The sequence below is a fragment of the Opisthocomus hoazin genome, chromosome 1 (assembly GCF_030867145.1).
Source record: "Opisthocomus hoazin isolate bOpiHoa1 chromosome 1, bOpiHoa1.hap1, whole genome shotgun sequence".
In the NCBI taxonomy this organism is placed as follows: domain Eukaryota; kingdom Metazoa; phylum Chordata; class Aves; order Opisthocomiformes; family Opisthocomidae; genus Opisthocomus; species Opisthocomus hoazin.
Window position 1 is genome coordinate 36,058,583 of NC_134414.1, and position 22,785 is coordinate 36,081,367.

At 43.1% G+C, this 22,785-nt stretch overlaps 2 protein-coding genes across 5 annotated transcripts in view; both read right to left on the bottom strand.

Annotated features, from left to right (window-relative positions):
• The window catches only part of COG3 (component of oligomeric golgi complex 3), a 33,317-nt gene extending 25,210 nt beyond the window's left edge, over positions 1 to 8,107 (bottom strand). Inside the window, exons 1-7 of the mRNA XM_075422139.1 lie at positions 7,893 to 8,107; positions 5,656 to 5,802; positions 5,041 to 5,102; positions 3,192 to 3,357; positions 2,320 to 2,394; positions 2,106 to 2,198; positions 1,666 to 1,791 (exon numbers count right to left, since the gene is read on the bottom strand). Coding sequence (XP_075278254.1) covers positions 1,666 to 1,791; positions 2,106 to 2,198; positions 2,320 to 2,394; positions 3,192 to 3,357; positions 5,041 to 5,102; positions 5,656 to 5,802; positions 7,893 to 8,054 — 831 coding nt within the window. The 5' untranslated portion in view covers positions 8,055 to 8,107. The remainder of the gene's footprint in view (positions 1 to 1,665; positions 1,792 to 2,105; positions 2,199 to 2,319; positions 2,395 to 3,191; positions 3,358 to 5,040; positions 5,103 to 5,655; positions 5,803 to 7,892) is intronic.
• An 830-nt stretch (positions 8,108 to 8,937) lies between these two features.
• Positions 8,938 to 20,903, bottom strand: SLC25A30 (solute carrier family 25 member 30). 4 transcript variants are annotated; one of them, XM_075422146.1, is made up of 11 exons: positions 20,809 to 20,885; positions 19,745 to 19,945; positions 17,812 to 17,890; positions 16,238 to 16,385; positions 15,475 to 15,569; positions 15,085 to 15,170; positions 13,702 to 13,797; positions 12,965 to 13,089; positions 12,309 to 12,447; positions 11,302 to 11,382; positions 8,938 to 10,529 (listed from the first exon to the last, which is right to left on the bottom strand). In XM_075422146.1, the coding sequence occupies exons 2-11, from the start codon at positions 19,775 to 19,777 to the stop codon at positions 10,488 to 10,490; spliced, it is 924 nt and encodes a 307-aa protein (XP_075278261.1). In that variant the 5' UTR covers positions 19,778 to 19,945; positions 20,809 to 20,885; the 3' UTR covers positions 8,938 to 10,487. The 4 variants fall into 4 exon arrangements, with proteins under 4 accessions (XP_075278261.1, XP_075278268.1, XP_075278272.1 ...); XM_075422153.1 differs by having other exon boundaries at positions 19,745 to 19,888; positions 20,809 to 20,827; XM_075422157.1 differs by lacking the exon at positions 19,745 to 19,945 and having other exon boundaries at positions 20,809 to 20,903.
• Between the last annotated feature and the right edge of the window lie 1,882 nt (positions 20,904 to 22,785).

The following is a 22,785-nucleotide window of genomic DNA, read 5'->3' on the forward strand; positions in this document are numbered from 1 at the left end:
CCTTGAAACTCGTTGGGGACAGGAACACTCTTCCACCTTCCCCACCTCCTACTTTCACCCCTGGGAGCCACCTGACCATCCTTCTACAAACACAGATTAAAGTCCCCAAACACTCACGTGTGAGGAGTAACAAAGAACATCTAGATCTCATCAGCCCCTTACCAGTCCTGACAAGACCTCTTGTTGTGTTGCAATGGGAAATCTCAACACCTGATCACAACAAAAGACCACTGTTCCAGTACTGCACTTCTAGCAGAAGCAGACACTACAAGTTTCAGAGAAATATGCAAAACATTCACAAAACCCCCATGCAGATGCGAAGGAGGAGGTCACCTGACTCCTGGAAGAGGTCTCCTTCCTGACTTAAAACTACTAAGCGGCAATTCAGATCCAGAAATGAGGTTTCACCTCTTTCTGCAGACATGTTTATTATCAGAGATGTTCAGTTCTGCTTGAATTCAGCTCAGTTGTGGCAATCCGTCAGCATCAAACCAAGCTACAATACTTTTTTTAAATGAAAAGTAATTTTGTAGCAAATACGAAAAATGTTCAACACCACTTAACCAAGATCTTCACCCCAGGAGTAACCTTTAGCAAGTTTCCGTGAACACTGTCTAAAATCCCTTTCTTCATGTCTGAAAGATGCTAGAATTGAGAACTGACAATTTCACTGGTTATCCCTCCGGACACCAAGTTTGACTGTAACAGGACTGAGCACAAGGCATACAACAATTCACTGGAGAAAAAAAGTGGGTAGAAAGAGACATTCCCACCTCCTTTCTCCTCTGCCAAAATCTTGCAGCATGAGACTATTAACATTTTAATGAGACAAAAAAAACTCCCTACTCACCTTTAAGCCTAAATCTCACAGAAGCAAGTGGAAGTAAAGCACCTAACTCTTCCCTGTGACTCTGAAACATCGCCGTCAACATTCTAAAACTGCCAAAACCAGTACTAGGAACCTGTCGCAGTTACTCTCTGCAGCTACACAAAGCGGTGCAGACTTACCAAAAAGAAATATTTAGATGACCAAGAGTGCCCAAAATATTTACTGGAATACAATACTGAAAGATTCATGTCATGAACTCAGAGTTGTGCTTAACAGTTTTCATTCTATGACACCCAGCTCCTGTATTCACAATTATTCAATTATTTCCTGCAACCTCTCTCTCCCCGTCTCCAACGATCCATCTCCAAAACAGACCCCCACAGCACCCGTGTTTCTCCTGTGCACCCTCCCCATTCGGCAACACCGACAGCAGCATGCGCTGTAGCTGATTCAGAGCTGCAGTGCACAAACTGGTTCAGGAAAGCATGCTGTCTGGCCAGCTGGCTGCTGCCTCTAAAACTCAGTTGTTAACCCATCCCTGGCCTTCACTGAGGTTACTGTTCACCCACCTCAAGTCACTTACTTCACCTTCTTCTATTTCTACAATTATTACTGTTTTTAAATCTTTTGGATCACTAGGTCTCTGTCAGATTCATCTGAAACTCGGATAATCTACACAAACACTGTGGTATAGGACTGACCTATTTTCACACAAAACTGCTGACACCTCCCACACTCAAAAAAATAAAAAAAAAAAGGAGAAGAAAAGAAAACTGTATAGTGTTACAGTAGACATTTCAGCACAGCTCGAGTTACCACTTACTGATTCACCTTACCCTTTTCATTAACTGGCTTGTGAGGTTCTGTAGTGTATTCACAGTGTATGTCTTGATAAGGTGCATAGCTTTAGAAAGGCATTGTTTAAATTTAATCAAATATACAGGATAGTCTTTAAAATTGGGCTGAAAGGAATAAAAAAAAATATTTAAGTAAAAACAATAAGAGAGTAAAGATTTACCAAAACTAAAAATAGTCTTTTTACTAGCTAAAATGCTAATTTGTACAAACTAAAAGCAGTATTTTATAAAAATTAAGCAGCATATGAAGTATATTCAGTAAAATTTTCTTAAGTTTATTAACCTTCATCTTTGCTTGCTTACTGTATTTGGCAGAGTGAACATTTTATAGGAAAAGAAAAAAAAGGCACAAAAATAGTATGAATACTTAAGTTTTGAAACTGTTAAGATTTAACTAAAACCAATACAGAATTACTTACATGCGCTGAAATATATGCAACACAATCATCAAGCTTCGCCAGCATGGGAATGAATCCCTCACTGTTCACGGACAGCGTAGGAGAATTCAGTTTCTTTGGAAAACAAGACAAAGTATCACTGTAACGAACCTAAGTAACTCAGTGTTGGCGACAAAGTTCCAAAGACCGGTACACTTTTATTTTCTAAGACTATTAACAGTGAAATAATACTTACTGTGTTGATGTTTTCTAACTCATTAAAATAAGAAAGTTTCTGCTGGATGTTTTCAGCCAGGTCAACAAGTTCTGACTATTAAAAACAATAAATAAAAGACAATCAGCAACCTAGCAAGGAGTTCAAATACCTATTTATATATATAAAAAATACACACGTAATTATTCAGCCTCCCATTCAGCTCCCAGGACACACCAGTGTTAGCTAGCTCTAGATGACTTGAACCTAAGTACGTACAACAAAAGATGCACAATACAGCAGTGCTCTCTTGCTCTCTCTTATCAGAGAGACACATTACTCTCAATAATGTATTTAAAAACATATATTCTACAGGTTTATCAGCATTCCACAGATACTATTGTATACAAATAGCAGTGCTGTCAGCAGTATTGCAGAGAACTGTAGAAATTCAGGACTGGAGTCTTTAGAAGTTCTCCCTTGTCCTGTCATGCTAAAAAGACATGTTCATTATACCACTGCTGGAGCCATTCATGAGGAGAATGAAGGTATCTGGGAAGGAAGCTCATAACTTTAAAAAAAAAAAAATCTTTCTTCTCACAATGACCAGCTCAAAATACTTCTGTAAGTGATATAAATTACTAATCTCAATAGAGCCTGCACTTGTCAGGCATCAGTTACAAAAGCTCTCCTCAGCTAGCCATCCTTCCGGATTAACGTGTGTATCAACACACACTGAACATTTTACCTCACAGAGCCTGACACCCGAGCTGCAAGTGAAACACACCAAAAACGAGGTCCAAAGCAAATGGAGGGACTGTCACCACAGCTCACAAGTCCTCCCAGTCTGAGAAAACGAAACTTCCGTTTATGGTGTCTTAGAAGTTTCCAGTAATTCTCCCATCAAAGACTACCTGCTCTTTCAAAAGTTGTTCACAGGCCTCATGCAGCGTTCCGGTCTTCGTGGACACAAAAAGATACTGTTTTTGCAGTGACTCCAGGTGCTGAAGGGCACTGTTCACATCGTTCAAGATAGCATCACACTGCTCCTGAAAGCCAGACAAGTAATCCCTCATCTGTCTAGAAAAAGAGAATTAACAGATAACAGAAGTAAAATTTCACTTTCTGTATTTGTTAGTCCAGCTGCCTGCGGGGACACTGCCACTACCTTTCCCTCTCTAGGAGTAAAAGGCCACTTGCCTCACGCAAGAGCGCGCAATAAGCAGATGTTCCGTGACCCGCAGAAGTAACAGAGCTATAGGGTTTGGCACAGCCACTGCCCTAGCTCCGTTTCCCCGACGTTCCCTATAGCAAGCCTCCTCGGAGAGCAGCAGCGTGCACCACAGCTAGGCTGCAGCACGCCAATTCTGTCTAAATGGACGGCGCAAACACAGCGACTGCTGCCGGCTGCCAAATTCTACCTGCCTTGCTTCCAAGAGGACTGTTAATTTGGGTCTCCTCTTGATACAATCTTCTGTTCCCATTTAGAAATCAGCTTTACTCTCCTGAAGTGTCTGAAATTGCCCAGAGGATTCAAAACTTACTGCGAGGACTGAAAGAGGCTTAAGTGAAACAGATCCAGTATCTAATGTCAGCAAGTTTGTCTAAGGCTCAAAGCAGATATAAACCCAAAACAATCGCTAAACGTATGTCAAGCGTTCAGCTTGACTAAAACACCATTTAAAAATAATTACTCTCGGATTTCAGCTAAAACTTCTGGGGTCTACTTTACCACATACAAAGCAGCATGTACAATCACAACTCTCTGTAGTCGTGTGCAACCCTTTAGTGTACAACAGGCAAAGAACTTATTTTCCTCATGCTCCTCTAACCTTGTACAAACAATTACGTATCGGCCATCCTACAAACCGTCCTGCATGCATGGCACACTTAAGTATCTGCGTGCATTCTTACGAACACATCAACTGACAAAGTGCAAGGTGCTACTGTTTTGTTTTTAGGTTGCTAATGATCTGACCATGAGCTTAGTACATGTCTAAACCTCTGCTTTCAAGAACTGTCACGTCCTCAAATCTCAAAGAACCAAAGAAAAGCAGAGAAAAACACAAGACGGGAATACAGCAGCATCTCTTTGTGGACAAAGGCAAGTTTGTAAAGTTTCAAAACAAAGGTCAGTCTCTGTAAAAGCTAATTCGGCAGATTTGGCTAAGTCATTCGGCTGCACTTCAGACTTTTGAGGAGTAACTTCGAAAAGTCAGTGGGAAGGGGTTCTTCTGAGCCTGACAGAAAGGTCAGACAGACAGAAATAGATGAGAATGCCAAATCACAAAACCGGAGTTGAGCAAAGTGTCAAGGAATGCAGGGAACACAGATACCAAGTCACAGCCGTAGTCCCTGGTGAACCAAACGATGACAGCAGAAATGACTAGCAGCCACACTGCTTACACGGTCTCGCCCTCAGAGGATGCCAGTTCAATAGCAGCGGCAGTTGAAAAGGCACATGAAAGCTCTCAGACTGCCTTTGTCTACAGCCCTGTCCATAAGCCAAAACTAATATCAATCTGTCTTAACATACTGCACAGCTCGGAACAAAATCTGTGTCCCTTTTAACTGCTCCGCCACCAGGGTAACAGCCTTCAGGACAGGGGTGGGGCACACCGCCTCGGAAAGCTTCAGCTGTTCCACCACATTCCCCCGCTCCCCGCCAGCTGAACCTAAATGCCTGCTAACATTCTGTGGACAAGACGAAGTCCCTGAGGTTTAAAGTGCTTACAGTGAAAGGAACCAAGGAAGAACGCGTACCTGTACTTGGCACCTTCATCTTGCTCCATCTGTGTTTGTACCTGAGCAAACCAGGAGAAGAACTAGAAGAGATTTTATGGTGTGAATAACAAAGATGCCACATGCAATGCAATCAATTAAAAAAAAAAAAAAATCAGATCTATGAAATAAAGATGTCCTTTTGTGAAAAACAGGGATGTTTCAGAACTTAACTTTAATCACGGAAACAAACAATAACTCCTCATTGTAGGCCCCTTCCACCTGAAGCATTCTATTCTATTCCTCCACTAAATTTAAATGGTAAAGACTGAACTTCATCTGGTTTTATTTGCACAAGAACAAGGCTGTCACATTAGAAAGGGGGGGAAGGGGTGCAACACTGTTCTATGTTATGAACAACACCACCCTACTGAAGAGGTGCCTCAGCCTCACATCAGACTCCACCCAAAATGGGAAAAGTATGTCACTTAAGAGTTACAACTTCAAAGCATTTTTCTCCGCCAACTTTCTTCATGCATCTTGAAAACAGCCCAACAAATTTAACAAACCCACCAAACGCTAGGCAACTAACACAGAAACTCACAGAATTCTCTGACGAAGATTACCGCAACTTGGAGGTTATTCAGCATCACTTACCTGCTGGGCTGTTTCAATCCTTTCATCCTCCATGCCGAGGATGGCAAACCCTTTCAACAGGACATCCTCTGTGGATTCTGGCACCGCAGCCGTCAGCGTAACAGTCAGAGACTGGGATGTGAGGCTGCACAAATCTTCGATTGGAAGCTGCTCACAAAAACCCACAAAACTTTTGTTAGGCAACTTACTAAGAGTTAGTACATTCAGCTCAACTATAATGACACAATCCAAAGCATCAACTTTAGAAAACTACAGGCATCTACTTCTGAAGAAACAAGTGCAATGAACCTTTCATCCATCGATATGATAACACACCACCAACTACCACATCTATATATTCAGAAACACCTGGGGGTTTTTTTCAGTTGAAGTTAGAAAATATTGTATAGCATTTTATATAAGTACACGTCTGCATAAGAACGGAAACTGAGCGTAAACGTACCTGACACACTGATGAGCTATACTTTAATTTCCAATTTAACTGGTTCTATACCCATAGCCATGCACTAGAAAAGTTATCTGAGAATATAAGAATTCAGAATGCATGCAGAAGCAGAAGTAAATGCTACTGTTGTCTACACCACGTGGCAACACCACCGCACAGGAACTGTCAGATTTTTTGCCACATATTCAGAGAAAATTCAAAACTTAACGCTGCCAGAATTTATTCAGGAAACAGTATTTCATGTTCTTTCAAATGCTTTTTAATGAAGAAGTCAAGCTAAAAAGAAATGTTTTTTTAGAAGACAAGGAATAGCTCTGCTGAAGGGGAATTACCGGCCACAACAACTTTATAAGCACAAAAAATATGGAAAAAAGTAACCTGAGAGAAATTGTATTTAAGTATGATTGAAGACTATTAATTAGCTTATATGGAAGAAATTAATTCAAGAAAACAAATATTGTTATATACTCTTCATTAGCGTAATACCCTTTTTAATTCACTTGACAAGTACAGTACGTTGTCTATTGCTGAGATCATCAGTAACATAAAAACAGAAAACACTACTCAAAAACAAACTGGTATCCCTCTAGAAAATTACTCACTCAATAGAATATTCCTTGCCTGGTAACACTAGTCTGGCAAAGAAAGAACTGTCGGGATTTCAGGTATCTGAGAAAACACAGATGAACCTGTTTTGTTCAACTTCCACAGATCTCTGCCCCTTGCCCCCCCAAAACAGGCAGGACACTGCCTGGGGAGCTGGGGTTTCTCTGAGGAAAAGGTAAGTCAGCCAGAGCCCGCTTTTTCGGAGCAGCTGAGACGCCGCTGTCCCAAGCAACTTCAGTAGGAGCCAAGACCGGCTGAAGTCCTCAATGTCTTGGCATCCCCGCTGTCCTGACTGGCAAATACGGTACCTGCCTGATTGCAAAGCGGGTTTAGATCCTTAAGAACATCCTCTGATAGCAGTACATCCTTCTACCGTCATTTTGGACGCCTGCCAGTATTTACTTTAGTACAACTGCAGACAGCTTGCACAGAAAGGAAACCAGGAAACACAAAATTAAATACGTGTGTTTCAGGAAGGAATTGCTTCGCCCCCTACCCTTTGCTATTTTGACCTTTCAGACACTTGCTGAGAGCCAGCTTTGTTGATTTTACACTACTGTATCTTGCGCTACGATCCTGTACAAATACAAAACCTCCCGTGAAAAGAGCAGTTAAGGAATGCAAACACTTCATTCCCTTTCCCTTTGCAGACAAGGGAGCACTTATAAATAGTCACCTCGCCAGAGCAGGGTATTGGATAACTGTGTGGCAGACCACGTCTTGATGGCAATGACAAATTATTCAGCTTTTTACCGCTGTTCCTGGTGAACACCTTGCATCACCTGTGAGTTTCACCAGGAGGTAACACCGGTGCCAGCAGCCGCGAACTGACGGAGACCGAACGCAGAGGACCCAACCCGCGCAACCCCGCCACCAGAGCTCTGCCTCTCCAGAGGACGAACTCTGCGGAGCGGGGGGGAAGCCCTGAGGCGTCTCGAAGGGAAGCCGCCCTCGCTGCCCGCCTGCCCGGGGAGGGGTGGGGGGGAACCGGCTGTGGGCGCAGCGCCTGGAACCGAGGGAGAAACCGAGGGAGGCCTCCGGGCCCGCAGCCCCGGCTCAACGCCGCGGAGTCCCATGAACACCGGGGGAGAGCGGCGGCCCCGCAGGCCGCAGCCGGCCGGGCCGGGCCGGGCCCCCACTCCCGGCCGCCTCCCGCCCTCCGGCCCGGGCAGCGCTGCCGCCTCACCTCGGGCGGCACCGGCAGGTTCTCGGCCGCCGCCTTCACCTCCAGCACCGAGTCGGTCTGCCGGTCGCTGAGCGGCGCGGCGGGCTGCGGGCGGCGGTCCCACAGGCTCAGGCGGTCCCGCACCTCCTTGCCCGCCGGCTCCGCGGGGGGCGGCTCCGCCATGCTGGCGGCGGCTGAGGCGGGGCGCGGAGCGGGGCGGAACGGAACCGAACGCTCGGGAGCCCGGCGGAACTTCCGGGGGAGGCACGGAGCGCTCCGCGTCGCGTGGCAGGAGCGTCACTGGTGGGGAGCAGCGCGTCAGCGAGGGGCGGCTGGGCGCGACGGCGCCCCCTGCCGGCGGGGAGGAGCGCAGGCGGCTGGTGGCCCCGGGTTCCCCCGGCCGCTCTCCCGGGGACACCGGCAGCAGGCCCGGCCCCTCCGGCCCCCTTAGTACACAGAAGCTAACTGGGGCCTGTCTGAATCGGAGCCTGGAAACAGCTCGGGGTAGTCCCGGCAGCAGCCAGCTGTACGCCCAGTTTAATGCCCCCCCCCCCCCCCCCCCCCACTTACCAGTTAGTTTCCGTCCATCTGCCCCTCTCCAGTTTCCCCACAGTGACTGGTGCTGTGCTCCCAGCCGGTTACTCCCTAGGGGCAGGTGCCTCATCCCCTCAGCACTGTGTCTCAGACTCGCACTGCCACTCACCAGCACCAGGAATCCACTCGGTTACTAGGGCAATAAATGTATTTTGCTGCTACGCGCAACTGAGCTGACTGATCTGCTCCAGAGCAAGCAGTTTCTGTAACGGAGCGAGTGGGAAATGGCCTTGCAGCTTCAGATGTGCCACAGAACAGCGAAAACATACAGTTAAAGCACATCATTCAGCCTGTAAGCTACAGGAACTTTTAACAACTGTAACTTCAGTCTGCCCTGGCTAACCACCCACCCCCTTCCCACAGCGCAGTGCCAGCAACAGCCGCCTTCCCTTGGTCACCTTCAAGTATTCCAAAACCCACCCACCCCTCCCCCATTTGAAACTGAGAAACTGAAGGCAATGCAGTCATCACATTATCATTTTAAAACTTTTAATAAGCTTAAAAATGTAAAACATACACTTGGTTTACACAGTGTACAAAAGTATTTACAAGTTTTTCTATTAAAGTATAGAAAGAGCCATAAGACAAAAACACTGCACATAAGTATACCATGTAGACAGAAAAAACATTGTGCCTTAGGAAAAAAAGTGCTTTGTGCATTTAAAAAAATCCATTTGTGAACTCAAGATTAGCAATTTTCAGTGATTACAGTGATTTCAAAATCACTTAAAGAAATTTAAGTGGAATGTACGACTAACCAAGAACGTTTAACTGCCACAACAACACAGAGCAAGGCCCCCTGCTTTGCCCCCCTGCGCGAACACCGAAGGACCACTGCACAACCCGCATCTCACACGGTTCCTCTCCTGGAATTCTACAGCACCATTTGACAAGAACCTTGACAGCTGCTTTCTGATACATATTTAACTCTAAAGGTAGTGCCTTAAGGAAGTTGTGGTCGATTTCCACATGAAACGTTTACTTACACGTAGCAGCGACTTGGGCCTGCCTGCTGTATCAAAGTGCTCAGTAGTTCTATATTTGGGTGTCAAAAAAAAAAAAAAAAAAGGAAAGCATTCTTTATAGCAGACCTACCTCTGGAGGTGTTTGGTTCTTTTCTCACACAGGCACCTACATGACACAGCCTGAACTGCTCAGTGTAAAACCTGTGTCTTTCAGACGACGCATAACAGCCAGTAACCGTTAGAAGTAGTTCTTCCCAAAAATGGAAGAAGCAGGGAAAGTTTCTCTGCAAGACAGGCAGATGAGCATGGACTCGATGAACTTCATTCCTAATGGTAATTTACATATGAATGTCAAGAATCACTTGTGCTGAAAACCAAGAATGATACATTGGGGGAGGAAAAACAGACAAAACATTCCTCAAGCTATGCAAAACTGGCAACTGTAGCAACCACACTTTCAAGGGAAGTTGGATTATTCCCAGCAAATTATGCAGACATCTAAGGACTCAGAACACAGGAAAACTAAAACCAGAAGCAGAAATTTTACTGCAGCAAGTATTTTGCTGAACTGAAAGCCTGCAGAGATGTCTTGTGACACTTCCAGTTAATCAGAAACCATAGACCATTACAGTCAAATTGTATACACTTCTGAAAAGGCGAGAAGTCCAGCTCCTTGGTACCACCTATCTTCCTTTAGAGAAAGATTATTCTTTGCCTCCCAAAGACCACTGTGCATCCAAGTCTCAACAGCATAAAGTTGCATTACAGATCTTCACATTCAAGAACACATGAACAGCTGATGGAAGGTACTCCTCCATGTTTGGTTCAGCCTAGAAAACAGTGCACACCATCCACGGAGTCACACGAGCAAGCCATTGTTACCACAGCCAGGTTGCCTTGAAATCACTCCCAGCTTGTTCTCATTCACAACAGTCTCATGGTGACCTCTTCGTTTGGCCAGCATCTCAGACAGTAAAAAGCAAATACTCTAGACAACTTACAAGTTGCTCTAAACTCAAACAGTACGTTAACAGAATTCAGCATACAGTTCAGCACGTCAGAAGTCTAGTTTCTTCAGCTGTTCATACGTCAGGAAGAACTGGAACAGCTGATTAAGGAAAACTGTTTCCTGTTCATGCAGTGCAAAATGGTCACTTCACTATGAAAGGAGAGCTGCATCTGCGTGAAGCTTGCTCCCACTCTTTGCTCCCTCCTATGCAATGCTGCTGGTTGACAATTTTTATTATGCAGTACTAGGCAGAACAATGAAGCTTGCTTTAAGGCTGGTGATGCAAATTACTTTTCCATCCCTATTCCTCATCTTCTTAAAACACAGGACTGAGGTGGCAGGAGAATACTGCAAAAAGCCCTTCAAGTTTTTACTCACTTATATTTGATAGGCTAAAGCAGGTTTGCTCACGGTAAAAAAAATTACTACCAACCCACTTCCCATGGCTCTGATCAGCCAGCTCTTGAAACAAAAAACAAAACTGTGTGAGACCAAGATAGACAGAAAGATTTCATGGCTGTCAACAGTTTCCCCCGTTCTTGAAACAGCCCCCATTCCTAACTCATCTGGTCAGTTTTATCTAAAAACTAGGCTCCAAACTAAGGAAATAGACAGGTATGAAACTGGAGAAACAGAAAAACATTCTGCAAGATCACATTCTTATATTTCATCTGTGCGAGTCACAAATTCAATCTGACCAGCAGCACCTGACTAAAAGTGGCCAGCTACACAATTTTCCATTCATAAAAAGGGATTATTTGTGCTGGCACCACACCTGCCACACTGAGCATTCTGTGAAACTGTCTGTCAGTACTTGTTGTTGTATGGCTAGCTCAGTTTCACACACCTTTGAAAAGGATACAATGATATTCCAAGGACCAAGCCTTAACCAGTTTGGCCAAAACCCTTTGTATAGAGCAAAAAAGCCTTCATTTTTCCATGTCTGAAAAAAATAAACACACTTATGTAATTATTCATTAGTGAGAAATCTAGACAGCATCTCAGCTAACAACATGCTATACCAGACAAGAGGATGGGTTAGTGGTGTAACCTTGATTTAAACATATTGTATGATGGGACAAGGAAATATCTCACAACAAAGCCAAGATTAGTAATGCCTGTCTAAGTCAGTCAGTACCCAGCACATATTTGTCCATATTGCATTCCTGGACTTTCTTCCCCCAAAAAAAACCCTGCAGAGCACTGCATGTAGACCTGCACCTCACATCAGGCACCTGCTCAAAATTTTTCAGTTTGCTTTACAGACTTCAAAGTTGCACTGGACAGCGTGACTTGGACTGTTATACAAACTGACTGTTCAGTCAACAGTTTGCACACCAATAGCTTCCTATCCACTCTTCTCCATGTGAAGTGTCATATACTCGCACCTCATACTCAATTTAGTGATTTAAGAAACCAAGCCAAAATAATCAGAGACTGCCATTGCCTTTGACTGTAGCAGCCTTTCCATTATGCAGAAAGCAACAGAGAAAACCATCTGTCCCAGATGATGTTGTTCTTCAAGAACTAACCTACAAAAATTATCATTTCCTATCACTATCCTAACATCATATAAAGTTAAGTAAGAAAATGCTGCTGAGAGACTTAGTCTCCTCATCCAAGCACCAAAGGGAATTAAGTGCCTGCAGTACATACCTACTTTCTCCCTGTCTTTCTGTCAAGACAGTAGATACTTTACACACCCAAGTGCACTATTCACAGTATAGTCTTTTTAAGAATTAGGGCAAAACGCGTATCTAAGTTACCTGGATTAATTTCTAGCAAAATTTAGAACAACTTTGAGTTCTACACCAAAATCATTGCTTGATAGCATCAGTTTCCACTTACATTGATACATCAACTACTTACTTGTAACAAGCAATCCAAAGTACCCTTGTAGTTCGAGTGTCCCCCGTGCTGTTGGTTTCTCTGATTCATCATGCGTGTTCTCACAACATCAATGGGGTTGGACGCAAGGGCTCCAGCTAACCCACAAGCAAAGCTTGAGCTAATGTAAAGGAAAGGTTTTATGAGATTTGACCTACCGCATTTCAAGATGCACAAGAAGTCCTCCCCTCCAGAAAGTGTGCAGTAATAGTGAGTGCTTAATGCTTTTAGTTACAAATTACATCAGCGAACAGCTGTGAAAAATTTTTCACTTACTACAAAGCACCATTTTCAAGATCTGATATACAGCCCTTATATACAGTTTCTGTATACTTGTGCAGAAGTTTGTGCCTCTGAGAATAGAAAATATTCGACTGGAACTTTAATCTCAGTTTGCAAAACTGAATGATTCAGTTCATCCACAAACCAAAATTCCATATTCAAAAGAAAGTTAAATCCAAATCCTGAGCAGAATTAGCTTCCATGCTATGTGCTACCCACTTGAGATGCTCCGGCATTAGAAAGTATAAACACAATAGATGTGTATCTACATGTAGACCAAAGAAAAATCAAAGGATTCACCCCCTCTAACAAGAACTAACTAATGAAGAACTATGCAAACAGTTACACAAACTTACAGGAAATGAGTATAAACTGTATCTCCCATAAATCCAGACATAATTATGTGCTTCTTAGTAAAGTCATACACTGGCAGTTCCACTCCAACAACAATAGCAGCTCTCTGTGCTGTCAATGATACTCCCTGGCAAAAGGAAGCATATAGCTGAAGTTTAAAATTAACCTTTGTGCACCATCAGAAAAGCCTAGTTTCTATAATACAAAGCAACACACCATGAATGTGTTAAGAACATTGTGAATTCAAATAAGGCTAATTAAAAGTCTTAGTTGTATGCGCTCCAAAAATGAAGATTCAAATTAACAGATGCATTACTTCTCCATACTGAGTGGCAATTTCAGTTCCTTTATGCTATTTCATCTCTGCTTAACATTCAAATTCTTACATCAACTGTAATCTAAGACCTCAACAACCAGGTCATACTGGCTCCCCATGCTGCTAACTGAGAAACTGACAAAGTAAGGAAGATTAACAGAAAAATGGAGCTCAAGAAGCTTTGCAGAGAAAAATCACACTAATAGAAGAACATTTCTATTTTCCAGCTGTTTCAGAACAATTGTTCATTCTTGGTCTTCAGTTGAGACTGAGACACACTGAGACACCAGCAGTGAAGTAGTCATGACCAACCACAGACATATTAGCTACTGCTTTCTCCATATTTTGACTGAACATTGTAGAACGTGAAATTCTGCTGAGCAAAGTGTACATAAAATGTAGGCTATAGTTCAAAAAACTTGCCTTCCATAATCCTTTAGTGCCTTCCTTTTGGTAGATCTGTAAGAAGTTGCCCATCATTCCTCCTCGAATCACACTACCTTGGGCTTGCATTCTGATCTGAGATTCATTTGAAGATAAAATTAGAAAATAAATACTTTTCAAACATGTAACAGATAAAGTGTTAGCATAACTGCATTAAACCATTAAATTACAATCTTTTAAGTAATAAAGTCAATGTGTCTTTGAATACAAATTAATAGTTGACACTATTATAACCATGATGAAATCTTTTGAAGTGTCTTAACTATCTAAATAGAGCTGCTAATTTTGAACAAGTACATGGTGTAGTTCTTAACTGCATTAAATCATGTCTATTTCTGTACTTGTACACTACTCCATTTAGATTAGACTGACAGATGGGTTCTGCAGGATGTCCTTCACAGTGTTCTCACAGAAACACATTAAAATGAAAGGTTAAAAAGATCAAGGTTTCAGCTAGCGAGAATCATGGCCTTCCACCCTGTGGACTTCTAGGAATGTCCTTGGGAAACTGCCATGGTAACTACCAAACACAAGTTTAGTGACAAGTAAGTTGGTACGGTACACAATTTTGAGAAGTAACTAATTGAAGCCACACTTGAAACAGAAGCTTATGTTTGAAACTCCTCTACATAACCACACTAGCCCCTACGAAGGATTAAGTTTTTAGCAGTTTCAGAAGAACAGAAAGAATTTTCTTGTATTTTTCATTAGAGACAGCCAGGTAAGTCACATGCTACAGTTTTCTAAGTTAAATGCCATCAAACCTTTTAATTAACAGGAAGAGAGGTCATTGACTGTGATTATGCTAACAGATTCTTAAAGACGCAATGGTTTCACCAATTCACTTTAAGTGACTGATGCTAGAACACTATTTCCATGGGACACTGGATTGCAGAACCTCTCTACAGGATTAAAGAATCATACAGTACAAGTAGCACTCACTGAACTCTCGCCTCTCAGTTGATCTTCACCTATTTTGAGCTCTAGAAACATCCTAGTATAACAGTGATCCCAAGCAATATAACGAAATACGCAGTGTGGCTTCCACACGAACACTACAGCATGGAAGTTACAAAAAGTGATCTTAAATTATTCTCTTTTCACCCCCAGAAAAAGTTATATGGATCCAACTACCTCCACAGCCATCAGTTTCCTGGTCCACACTTTCAAATAATTACTCAGGACCAGAAGATGGTTCCAAGAATTCAGGACATCACTGATTTTTTAATTTATTTTTTTGAAGTTAAGAGATGATAGTAAATAGCATCACAAAACAACAAATCCTGTATTCATCAGGAGATTCTGCATTTCCTCAAGCAGAGGACAAAAACTAAGGACAAACATTACATAACACATAACTACCTTTAAGACATCTGTGGGGTTCGCAATAGATGATGAGATCACTCCCGAAAGAATGCCACACAGAACATTTATCATCAGGGTTTCATCTATTCCGTAAACAAAGAAAAAAGTTCATCTGCAGATTTACAAAGCTTAAGATGCATCAGGGCAGGATGATGCCAACCCACCTTTAACCAGAGAGCGAGCCAATTACAGAACCGTTTAAAACTGCTCTGACAAGCTTTCCCTGCTGACTCACTTTGTAACTCACACAAGGAATGTCTTCTCAGTAGACTTGTTCAAACCGCTACAGGTTGATTCTATGATTCTACGCAAGACACCAAATGGTAATAAGCTGCTTCAAGCAAACTAGTCGTCAACTAAACTGAAAAAAAAAAAAAACACACTCACCTTCTGGATGCTCCACAAACATTCTTTTTAAGCTCTGGTAAGTGCCTATTTTTATAGTTCCATATGAAGCTTGGCGTAGCATTGCAGGTGCAATCCTGTAAAAACAGGCAGTGATAATATTTATGCTCAAAATTGCAAAAGACTGACTAGCAAATACTTTTAGAGAAGGAGAAACTGAACACAAGATATCAACCACAGAAAGGTTTGTTCATTTAAATCAACAATTTAAACTCACTACAGACAAAACAAGGTTTTATTGGTTTCTTGTTGGGTTTTTTTGATGCTTTTTGTTTTGTTTGTTTTTTAAATAAAGCTTGCAAGAACATGAATGACCTGTGGAACAAATTATGCCTCAACTTGTGATCTATAAAATAGTTGGCAAGCTTGTCTGAAATGTAGTCTGCAGATTACATCTCTCCCCCACCATACTGCATGTCTTAGAGAAAAGCATGCCAGTTTATACACAAAGGTTAATTCAATTTTTCTTCTAACCAAGAGATGGAACAACCATAGCAGCATTGTAAAGAATACCTTCATGTTTAGCTGTTTTCATTGTAAGTAGGTTTGTTTGGGTTTTTTTAAGTATGAAATGCTATCACAGAGTGCAAAAATTGAAACAATCTAAGCTTGGGCTTTCAACTTCCAGATGAACTGAGGCTAACAAAGTACCGTGTAAATCTGAAACTCAAGAACTCACACACTGTGGGCTTATACTTCTCAATATACTGGTCACAAACCATTACTGCAAGTCAGTTAATTTTACCCAGAGTATAAGGCTTTCAATCCTTCTTCTCTGCATATTCTGACTAGTGCATGCACCATTCCACGGTAGCGGATCTCTTTGTATTTGGCATCATTAACTTGACCTTGAACCTGCAGACGTGTTTTGGTCAAATCAATGGGGAAAGTACCTTAAAGAAAGACCAGAGACAAAATTAATCAAGTATTTACCTACTCAAAGACAACAAAGAACACAATATAAGAAAAAGCAGCCTGTATTATATACTAAAATATACAAAAATATTCCCAGGGAAAAGTCTCTCTTACCAAGACTTTCTTTTAATGAAGTGGTTTGTTTTATGTCACCTTGTTTCTTTTAAAAGCTTGTCAGAGGCCCTGCCTACTTCCTATGTTTATGTTTTGCACTCACTATGTTTTCAGGCAACATGGTTTTGCTGAGCTGTAAACAGCCACACTGAATAGGACTCTGCAGTCAATCAAGTACAGAGTTTGCATGTGTATTCTATCAACATCTTTGAAGAGCAATTCACTGAAGGCAAAGAAATAAAATTCCATGGGACAAGATATACAGATTCTAGTCTAGAATCTGAAAGAGCAATAGTAGCAGTATCCATTTCTGCTGTTGCTTTCCTGTAGCCTATTGCTATGTCAAGTTCATACTATCCATGCTCCCTTTATTAAAGGGTTTAGAAAGCACATTCCCCTAGAGCTTATCTTTAGTAAAGGGACCACCTCAGCATTCAATACTCACCTAAACACTAATAGGAGTCAGGATTAACTGCATATGTTCTAACGAGGTTTACCAGGCAAGCAAGGCTTTTATGAATTGTTTGTCTTCCTCAGAGCTTTTGGCATTACCATCCACGTTCAGCCAAGTCAAATACGAGTTTTTCAAACTCAAGTTTGAACAAGATTCATAAGAGAAGGTAGAAACTTAAAACACAGTAGTATAAAACTACACTTCAAACTACATCTACTTTATTAGACAGACTTCACATGCAAGCCCACCACATCATGTTATGTTCTGCTACTATGCAAATTCACATTTTCACATATGTGCACTTCAAATAAGACTTTAAAAGGATGTTCGCATTCTAAGTTTGTCTTTAGACACTAAAACATCAGATGCATTGTCTCACTACAGCAATTATTCTATGTTGCACACTACCATTAAGTGTTAAAATCCATCCAATTACTCATGTTCAAGAAAAGGGAGTTTAAACTGCAACATAGCTACTCAGAAAAGCCAAGAGAAAAATTTTACAAGTCAAGAGCTTAACTTGTCTGTTCTCACAAAACAAAAGCTGTGTATACTTATGACCACTGTCTAGGAACAGATCAAAGACCAACAAAGGCCAAATAATAGAATCCAAAGGCAAAGTCTGTACGAAAACAAGACTCGCAGGGGATGAGTTCACAGACAGAAGCATTCTGGCATTTTCACAAAACTCTGAGCAACTCCTCAGTCAGCATTAAAGAAAAACTGCTATCCTGTAGACTACTACATACTACTGTCTCACTGATAGTATGGAACCAAGCTTGTTTTAAAAGGGACTGAATAAAGAAGCCATGTAAACAGTTAAAGGAAAAGTTTACCACATTCTGCAGTGATTGATGCTAAACCTCCGTAGATGAAGGGCTTCCAGTTTAGTGCTGACATTATTGATTCTTCTTTCTGTGAAAGACAATGATTTAATGCTTCTGTAAGTACGTTATGCAAATGTACAGGCTAACATTTAATAAACTTTGTGCCTTGTCCATTTAAGATGCACCTTCCAAACATGTTAAGGGTAGAAACATTTAATACCTTTGACAATAAGAAAGTCAGTAATACTGCACAAAGGCATCTGGGTTCAAATCAATGTCTCTGCTATGTATTTAGCCAACCACTATTCTCACTGTGAAGGGTTAAAGCAGTTTGTCTCCCAGGCATGATCTGAATAACCTCCAACCATTCTTACTAAGCTGAATTGGTTTGACTACATTCTGCAATCAAATGGAACTTTAAGATAGTCATCACTAAACTTGTCCTGTTTTTCCAGGTATCAACATTAACATGAGCTGGTATACTTGAACAGAATAGAGGTGCACATAACATTTTGCTTCCATTCAGGCCTATTTCTAGTACCAGTGCTCACAATACGCTATTTTCATATGACTTTCACAGGAATTAATAATCAGGTGCATCAGGCCTTTTACAGTAAAAAAGGTTGCTCTTAGAAGTCAATTAAGTGAATTTGACAAAGTGACCACAAATCATAATTGGCATATGCTTGCTAAAGTAACCAAATTATCTTAGAAAAGATATAAGAACTGCAAAGCCAGACCAGTCCAACCCATACAAGACTGCCCTTCTCAAAAGCAAGTGGGTTTCTCCACAGCTTATTTTTTCCCTTCCTCACAATATACATTACTTAGCATTGCCTTTTGTAAAGATGAACCTTCCTTGGTCACTTCTTCTACAAGTGCCAGTAATCCAGTGTCTGAAGTTAACAGCAGCTGCAGACACTGAGCATTCCTGAAGAGTTACTGCAGCCCTAGTTTTCCTTTTATCATCTTTACTTCACAGGGAGTTACCTGGGTCTTCAGTCTTCTGACACCCAACACAATAAAGACTCAAGGGAGCTCAAAGCACACAATTTAAAACACTCAACAACGAAGTGCACAGAAATCCATTTTACTCTTTAGGCTCTTGCAGAGAACACCACTGATGGGGAAAAAAGAAAACTAAAGAAAAGGCAAGTAACAGCCCCCACTATATTGGCAAAAAGAGTGCCATGCAGAGGTCAGGAACCACAGACATACTATGCCAGCTTTTCAGTATGAAAGCAGCAGAGCCATATGGGTATGACGCTGTGCCAGAGGCAGGCCACTTCCAGCTCCAAGCTCCTCATATTCCTGTCCTGCCACAATTAATGGCAGATCATTTAATTAATGGAGAAAAAGCCAAGCTCAGTTTCCCCACTGTCAGCCACACATGACCTTTATTTTTGAGAGATTTGTCAAAACTGAAAATACCACTTAACTTTTTTCCCCTCAACACATCAAATTTCTATCTATCACAAATACCATAGCACTGATACAAAACTAAAATGTGTCTGTAATTGTGTTTGTTTTACATTTCACTCTGCCTAGACAATAAAGGCTACTCAGCTTTTCTGTGTAATGCTGGGGGCACTGACACAACATAGGAGTATGCAAGCACAGACAAATAAAATTTTAAATTTGTACACAGATTCGGTAATATTAGCGAAAGTTTTGACATAGGTGTACAATACCCTAATACAGAAGTTTTACAGCGCACTGTTCCTTTGACCTATTCCAGGGTGAAGGCCTTACACAGCACTGTCAAGGTTTGTGCCCCTGAAAGTCTTACTAGTCTCCTCTCCTGCCATCATGGCCAAACTAACCATACAAGTCTTCCCAGGTATTTCCGCCTTCATCCCTCCTTCTAGCTTTCCATGTTTATTGGAAGAAATTAAAGCAGCGTGGCAGAGCTTTTATAAAAAAAAAAATCCAAAAAACGCACCAGCAAGTGACTTTGCCATTTCACCTCAGCCATTTCATTCTCTGAATTCTTGTTTTGCTTCTTACTCAGAATTTCTTCCCCACACTGGTAAAAATAGCAAGCATCTCCTTCGAAGAATTCTGTATCAGATGAGCGAGTGGCAAACTACTCAAAAACAGAGTCCATCCCTCATTATGGAATAAATTGAGGTCTTCAATTTAACTAGAAAGAAATCGCCCTTATCAAATACACATTGTCATGCCTTGAACATCAGTAAGGTGACAGGGGTGATACTTCCCCTAAAGGACACCGGGTTAGATTAATACCGAGATTCACCCACATGCTCTTTGCAAAAGTCAGAAGCAAGTCAGATTGCTTTTAATTGGCAGTGTGACTGAAATAAAACCAAAAGCCCAGGCTCCATAACAGAATGCACCACTTCAACAGATATTTAGGTATTTCCCTGCTAGAGAACAGACTTTAACATATTCTTTATTGGTTAACAACATTGCTAGCATACTAGGCACACAGTCTACTCCAGCTTACAGCAGCTTTAGTTATTTAAAATGGATTGAACCCTTGAATGTTACAGAAGGCTTACACTGAATAAGTTATTAGTCCTCAAAAGCTATTACCTGTAATAAAGCACGCACGTGTAAGAGTTACCCAAGCAACACTTTCTGACTGCATAGATTACGCTGCAGACACCCAGCTCAGGCTCTGCATTCAAGCAGCAAAGCATCACCAGCAAGAAATAAGTAAAAAAACCTCAGGGCTAAAGCTAGCAGCCACCGCGGCAAGCTCTTGCCAAACACCAGCTGCCTCACAAGTGCGGAAAGCAGCGAAAGCCCCTCACGAAGCTAAAGGGTCCGCCGGCCACGGTCCCTCCCTCAGCAGGGCCGCCAGTCTATCGGAGCGAGCAGCCCCGACGGCGGGGGCCGGAGGGTGCCGAGGAGAGCTCAGCAAACCCCCCGCCCTCCGGAGCGAGCAGTCGGTAAAGCTCACAGAGAAATACGAGCGCCCAGACAAGAGCTCGCACCCCCGCTCCCCCGGGCGACCTGAGGAGCCGCCGCCTCTCCACTCACCACCGAGGCCTCCTCAGCCCCCGCGTGCTCACACACCAACCTCCGCCACGCGCCGCCGCCAGCCCGCCGGTTATAAAGCCCCGCCCCGCTCCCCTCAGCCGCCGGGCCGCGCGCGGCCCCGCCCCGCCTCCCGCGTCCGTTGTGAGGGGGAGAAAGGGCGGGCTCGGCTGAGGGGACGAGCCGGCGGGGGCAGGCGGAGGGGAGTTTAAAGAGACCGCGGAGCCGCGGGCCGTGAGGGGAGGTTTAGTTTGGGGGGGGGGGAACAATTGAACCGCCCTGCCCTTCCAGTCAGAAGTCTCCCCTTCGCCGCTGGCCTTGGGAGGCTTCTGGCTGGTGGGGCGGGATGGTTTTTTCCATTAGCAGTCCTGCCCCGGGAGACTGGAACAGGTATGTCAGGTATTTCAGCGCTCCTCGGTTAATGAACTGGTCGCTCACCCCTCAGGGTTCCTCCTCATAAACTATAACGACGTTGATTTTGCCCCTCGGTTTACAGTTGTGTATGGCCGCCTGCGCTGCCCAGCGGCACGACAGAAGCATTTGGGTTCAGCTTCCTCAAATCGGTACAGGAACCTTACATATGTGCTCTGTGGGAGAAAAGAAGGGGGCGAGGTGGCTTTAAATAGCCCCTTCCCTCTTTAAAATATCCCGTTGAGAGTTTCAGACAAAATAGTTCCACGGGTGATATTTTTAAGTTATTACAATTATTTCCTATGAGGAAAGGCTGAGAGAGTTGGGGCTGTTCAGCCTGGAGAAGAGAAGCCTGTGGGGAGACCTTGTTGCAGCCTTCCAGTACCTGAAGGGGCCTACAAGAAAGCTGGAGAGGGACTTTTTACAAGGGCAGGTAGTGAGAGGACAAGGGGTAATGGCTTCAATCAAAGAGGGCAGATTTAGATTAGGTATAAGGAAGAAATTCTTTACCCTGAGGGTGGTGAGGCACTGGCACAGGTTGCCCAGAGAAGCTGTGGCTGCCCCCTCCCTGGCAGTGTTCAAGGCCAGGTTGGACGGGGCTTTGAGCAACCTGGTCTGGTGGAAGGTGTCCCTGCCCATGGCAGAGGGGCTAGAACGAGATGACCTATAAGGTGACCTATAAGGTTCCTTCCAACCCAAACCATTCTGATTCTATGATTATGGAGCTTTGTGCAATTCTATGTTTCTTTGCATTACCAGTGCTGAAAATACACACTCGGTATGTAAGCTTTACATTGCTTTGTAAATGTATATCCAGTGCCCTTCCAGACGGATCGCAATGTGCTGTGTGAGATATCGGCTGTGGCCACCATAACATTGCCTGGCTAGTGGAGGAACGCTAGGGCTATCCAAAAGGGCAGGTCTCAGCCACTGTACAGGTAGCAGTGACCAGTCCACGAAGAACGGATGAGAACCAGAATGAGTCCATTCCCTTGGTTCAGAGCCCAGGACTCCCTGTGAATTAGTTGAAATTAGCTCTTTCTCTGCCTGTGAAGGCAGCCTGTTCTGGCAACTCGGTGCTTTCCCTCTCTGACTGAAGAGCTGCCAGGCGTGCTTGCAGGGCCTACCCCCATGTGCTTGTAGGATCTACCCCCACAGTGCAGCCCTGCTGCTGCTGTCACTCTGCTGCCTCGCAAGTGGATGGCATGCCTTACCCCTGAAAGGTCGAAACATCCTGCGGTGTTGCCCCCCTTGCTAATCTCAGGGCAAGGTTGGCAGCTGAGAAACTTTATTTAAGCTTGCCTGCTGGGGGAGGAAGGGGATAATGCCCATTCAGCTCTCATTAAGAAGCTGGCTATGTCTTTACATGAATTTGTCAATAAAACATGAGGAATCCAAAGTTTGGGTCCCACTGTGCTGTAAATGCTTCATACAGTGAAAACGGTTCTCTCCAACCATCCAAGTCCACCGCAGATACCTCCCCCCCCCCAAAATTTTACATTTCAGTTGTTACAACATGGGCAGCCCACAGAGCTCACGCTCCAAGCGCACTGTTGCACAGTTGTCTTT

Excerpts from the sequence above, each read along its gene's own strand:
- SLC25A30 (XM_075422146.1), bottom strand. The coding sequence starts at position 19,777 with ATGGCTGAGGTGAAATGGCAAAGTCACTTGCTG. Across the intron at positions 12,448-12,964 it reads ACAGTTTATACTCATTTCCT|CTCAAGCTTTGCTTGTGGGT; the intron begins GTAAGTTTGTGT and ends CCTTTACATTAG. Across the intron at positions 10,530-11,301 it reads TTGGTCCTTGGAATATCATT|TTCTTCCTGACGTATGAACA; the intron begins GTATCCTTTTCA and ends CAGCTGTTCCAG.